This window comes from Berghia stephanieae, chromosome 10, assembly GCF_034508935.2.
Source record: "Berghia stephanieae isolate SIO BIC M18660-M18661 chromosome 10, UCSD_Bste_1.3, whole genome shotgun sequence".
In the NCBI taxonomy this organism is placed as follows: Eukaryota; Metazoa; Mollusca; class Gastropoda; order Nudibranchia; family Aeolidiidae; genus Berghia; species Berghia stephanieae.
The window spans coordinates 35,020,993-35,023,572 of NC_088369.1; the positions used below are offsets into that span (position 1 = coordinate 35,020,993).

The following is a 2,580-nucleotide window of genomic DNA, read 5'->3' on the forward strand; positions in this document are numbered from 1 at the left end:
TCTACGCAAATTGACTCCACTAATACTTCAGAACTTAATCCTTCATCGAACATTCCAAGAGAAGAAATCCTCCTCACAGCGCTCAGCACCCCTGTTATTTCAAATGTTATATCCCATCCATGCCCGTGTGCATGTCACAGGACAGTGGCCATTTCTACTTCGAGGGGTCGAAGCATTAGTTCCTCGGGATTCGATAATGGAGGATTCAGCAGCGAGGGAGATCAAATCATTCATCACTCTACCAACCAAGAGGTTCCAACCCTCCAACGGGTTTATTCCAATTTATCAAACGGTTCAGTTATTACTTTATCAGAGCTGCCTTCATACGAAGATGCTCTTGATTTGATTAAGAAAAAAGAGCAGAAACTTGTTGAATGAAATTTGTGATATTATATATCTGATTTTACTTTCACCACAGCAAAATCAAGACAACAAAATACTCGAAACAAACACCGTGGTTCAAATATTATATTTAACGGTTCTGGAAGTTTCGTATTCTAAATATAATGTTTCCTCTTAATGTAGATATTTTTAAAAAAAACCTGATTATTTTCAGGACTCCTTTGATACTACATAATATTGTAATCTACGACTGGGAGACTATAATGTTTAGATTGCTGGATGGGTGCCATCATGAAATGAGGCATTCCATAGAATTTGTGAGAACTCATCTGTTACCAGAAATTGACAAGTGATTGTTTTGCCTCCATTCAAAACACATTAATCCAACTAGGTTGCAGTTTCATTGTCCTCTTCATCTTATTTCTGAACAGTTTTACGTCATCGGTCGTAATCATTCATTTTCATGTCAGCTTTGTACGTAGGAAGATCATATAGATACATATGGTAAATTCTTCTATGATTTATATTGCTAGGAATTGTTGCCTGTCCATATAATGTGACCAATCGTGTCAAAATAGCACTTTGTCGGGGTGAGGTCGATGCGAAAAAGTGATTTTCAATCAGTCATTTAATATTTCAGATTTTATCACGTTGAAAGACTGTCAATTGTTCTAAATAAATGAAATATATATTAACGAATCTCCTTAGTTTGACGTTTTGGCAATTAAATATAATTTTTCTGCATTTAAATCACCCCGACATAATACCATTTTGAGGCGTATTTCATCAATATCAGCCTTGTCGTCACTCTAGTACTTACTAATAAACATTGAACGGGGAACATGATATTAAATTATGATAAAAATTGCAACACAAATAATGATGACACGATAATAATAATAATAATGATGATGATGATGATGGTGATGATGATGATGATGATGATGATGATGATGATGATGATGATGATGATGATGATAATAATAATAATAATAATATTAATGATAGCAATAATAATAATGATAATAATGATAATAATAATAATAATAATAATAATAATAATTATAATAATAATAACAACAACAACAATAATGATAATAATAATGATATTAATAATAATAATAATGATATTAATAATAATAATAATAATAATAATAATAATAATAATAATAATAATAATAATAATAATAATAATAATAATAATAATAATAATAATAATAATAATAATAATAGAAACAATAGTGATAATCAGCAGACAGTATCACATTTCATTTGTCCTTGACTCAAGGCCACAAAACAGTGGATTAATTCAATGAAAATAATTTATAAGCTTAATTTGTTCTAGGCTGTTATTTGGTTGAATTGAATTGTATAACTTGATCCGCGGGAAAGGTTGATCAGTAAATTGGTGATTGTGATGATAAACAAATTACTTAAATCATCTCCCATTGGCGATTAGAATGATTACAGTCAATTTGACAACGTAATTGGGATTTTTCTTCTTCTCTCAATCAGTTATTTCCTTCTTCATTTCTTTTTTTTTATCCAGATTTTGTTTGTTCTTCTTTCTTTTTGTAGCCATACAGTTAGTCTTGTATCGTATCGTTAAAGAGCCAATAGGTTCTAAAAACCTTTAAATGATCTCTACCGTAAACTAAAATGAAACATTTTAAAAACAATTCTGGCAATATTTCTTTTATTGCACTTCGAATACCTTTAGAATAAAATGTCACCCGACATGTAATAAATACTTATTCATATAAACATTCTAAGAATTCTTCCATTCCTTCTCCCTGATTTTTTTTTGAAACCCTTTTATGTCTGAAGCTTTAGATTAAATTGAGCGTCACTTCAATACAATTTATTGAAACCTGAAACAGTCTCAACGGTTTTTTTTTTTTTTGGTCAATAAATGTGTTCGTGCGGTTATCTGGTCTAGTTGTATGACATTCACATTCAGATCGGGTTGGAACCTCACTCGGCGCATAGTTGAGTCCTTGGAAAAGGCTCTTCACTCACCGTACTCGTGTGTAAAATGAGTACCAGGCCGTTAACAGCGTTGTTCTGTCCGAAAAAAAAATCCAATTTAGCCTAACAGACGTCATGTTTTGTCCTATATGTTAAGTGTTGCTGTTAGCCTGGGACCCCTTGTAAAGCGCTTTGAGACTCGAGTGGATACTGTGCTATATAAAAACTCTCTAATAAAATTGGGTTTGTCCGAGAGAATAACACTCCCCT

General features: G+C 31.8%; 1 protein-coding gene across 2 annotated transcripts in view; it reads left to right on the forward strand.

Annotated features, from left to right (window-relative positions):
* Positions 1-2,145, forward strand: part of LOC144981040 (uncharacterized) — a 26,922-nt gene extending 24,777 nt beyond the window's left edge. For both annotated transcript variants that reach the window (XM_078929128.1, XM_078929127.1), the window contains exon 4: positions 1-2,145. This exon is cut by the window's left edge and continues 728 nt beyond it. In XM_078929128.1, the coding sequence (XP_078785254.1) occupies positions 1-378 (378 nt within the window). In that variant the 3' untranslated portion in view covers positions 379-2,145.
* Positions 2,146-2,580: the final 435 nt, after the last annotated feature.